This window comes from Protobothrops mucrosquamatus, unplaced genomic scaffold, assembly GCF_001527695.2.
Source record: "Protobothrops mucrosquamatus isolate PMUCROS unplaced genomic scaffold, P.Mucros_1.0 scaffold4101, whole genome shotgun sequence".
Classification (NCBI taxonomy): domain Eukaryota; kingdom Metazoa; phylum Chordata; class Lepidosauria; order Squamata; family Viperidae; genus Protobothrops; species Protobothrops mucrosquamatus.
In genome coordinates, this window is record NW_015390030.1 from 120,594 (window position 1) to 122,405 (window position 1,812).

A 1,812-nucleotide genomic window follows, 5' to 3' on the forward strand; every position below is an offset into this window, starting at 1 on the left:
CTGGCTACACTAACATAGATATAGCAGTGCCTACAATATAAATCAACCAAAAGGAAGGAAGGAAGGAAGGGAGGAAGGAAGGAAGGAAGGGGGAAGGAAGGAAGAAGAAAGGAAGGAAGGAGAAAGGAAGAAGAAAGGAAGGAAGGAGAAAGGAAGGAAGGGAGGAAGGAAGGAGGAAGGAAGGAAGGAAGGAAGAATGGAAGGAAGGGGGAAGGAAGGAAGGAAGGAAGGAAGGAGGGAAGGATGGAAGAAAGGAAGGAGGGAGGGAAGGACAGAAGGAAGGGGGAAGGAAGGAAGGAAGAAGAAAGGAAGGAAGGAAGAAGAAAGGAAGGAAGGAAGGAAGGAGAAAGGAAGGAAGGAAGGAAGGAAGGAAGGAAGGAAGGAAGGAAGGAAAGAAGCATGGAATGAATGAAGGGAGGAAGGAAGGAAGGAAGGGAGGAAGGTAGAGGAGCAGAGCAGAAGAATTCAAGAATTTTTGGGATGGCAGAAGAGGAGTGGGGCTCCTGGGACCCCCGATTCGGCCCAGTGTTACTTAATATTTGGACTTTTTCCGCCTGGATTGGATAAGAAACACATCTCGCAATTCTTTACAGACCATCTTGATTATTTACATGTACAGATAGTCCTCAACTTACAACCACAACGGAGCCCAACATTTCTGTGGCTACGCGAGACAGCCGTTCAGTGAATTCTGTCCCATTTTACGACCTTGCTTGCCACGGATGTTAACTAAGTCACTGAAGTTGTTAAGTTAGTAACGTGGTTTGATAAATGAACCTGGCTTCCCCCTTGACTTTGCTCGTCCGACGGACGCAAAAGGGGATCAAGTGACACCCCACCCCCCAGGATACTGAAAACCGTCTTAAATATGAACCAGTTGCCAAGCGGCTGAATTTTATGAGTGCTGCAACGGTCAGTAAGCGTGAAAAACAGTCCCATGTCACTTTTCTCAGTGCTGCCGTAACTCTGAACGGTCACTAAATGAACCGTCGTTAAGTCGAGGACCACCTGCATTCAGGCACTAAGACATGAGATGCTCAGAATTTGGAGAGATTTACAAACCTAGTAAGTAAAGGAAAAAAAAAAAGGCTGAAATATGCATAAAAGCGGCTATCCTTAATTGCGTCCGCGAAAGTATTTTAGTTGCTGCGGAACGCATTTGTACTTTTGACAGTTCCGAGGCGCGATTTACGGGAACGGAAAGGCGGAAAGCTTACGGATCGGACCACTTCGCTGATCAGGGTGACCGGCGTCCTCTTGCTCGGGCTGGATGGGAGAATCCACTGGCTGTACAATTCCAGCAGGAACTGAGAACACGAATGGATGTCCACCCCGGCGCGGTGCTTCCTACAAGCCAAGAGAAGTTAATAGGTAGTCCCCAGAAACCCACTCTAAATATTAGATTTGCGACAGCGGAGAATTATCTGTAGCTCGGGCGGAGGAGGAGGAGGATGAGGGTGGGAGGTTCGTTCTCCGAGCTTCTGGGCTGGTTTCCGAACGTCTCGTTACCAGGCTGGGTAACGTCTTCAGCGGAGTTGAGGAGACGTCGGGTGTCCTCCTGCTCGTAGGGGCTTCCTCTGGTCAGCAGGTCTGGTGTGGGTGTGTCAAGTGAGGATCTTGTGATGGGTCAGGTGTGGGTTGCGTCAGATCAGGTTCTTGGGGAGGTCTTGTCAGGTGAGGGTCATGTCAGGTGAGGGTCTTGTGATGGGTCAGGCGAGGGTCACATCAGGTGAGGGTCTTGTGATGGGTCAGGTGTGGGTCATGCCAGGTGAGGGTCTTGTGATGGGACAGGCGAGGGTCACATCAGGTGAG

General features: G+C 49.9%; 1 protein-coding gene across 1 annotated transcript in view; it reads right to left on the reverse strand.

The window, feature by feature from the left end:
- The window catches only part of HTT (huntingtin), a gene marked incomplete at its 5' end in the record, with an annotated part of 73,440 nt that overhangs the window by 11,668 nt on the left and 59,960 nt on the right, over positions 1-1,812 (reverse strand). The window contains one exon of the mRNA XM_029286569.1: positions 1,173-1,347. Coding sequence (XP_029142402.1) covers positions 1,173-1,347 — 175 coding nt within the window. The remainder of the gene's footprint in view (positions 1-1,172; positions 1,348-1,812) is intronic.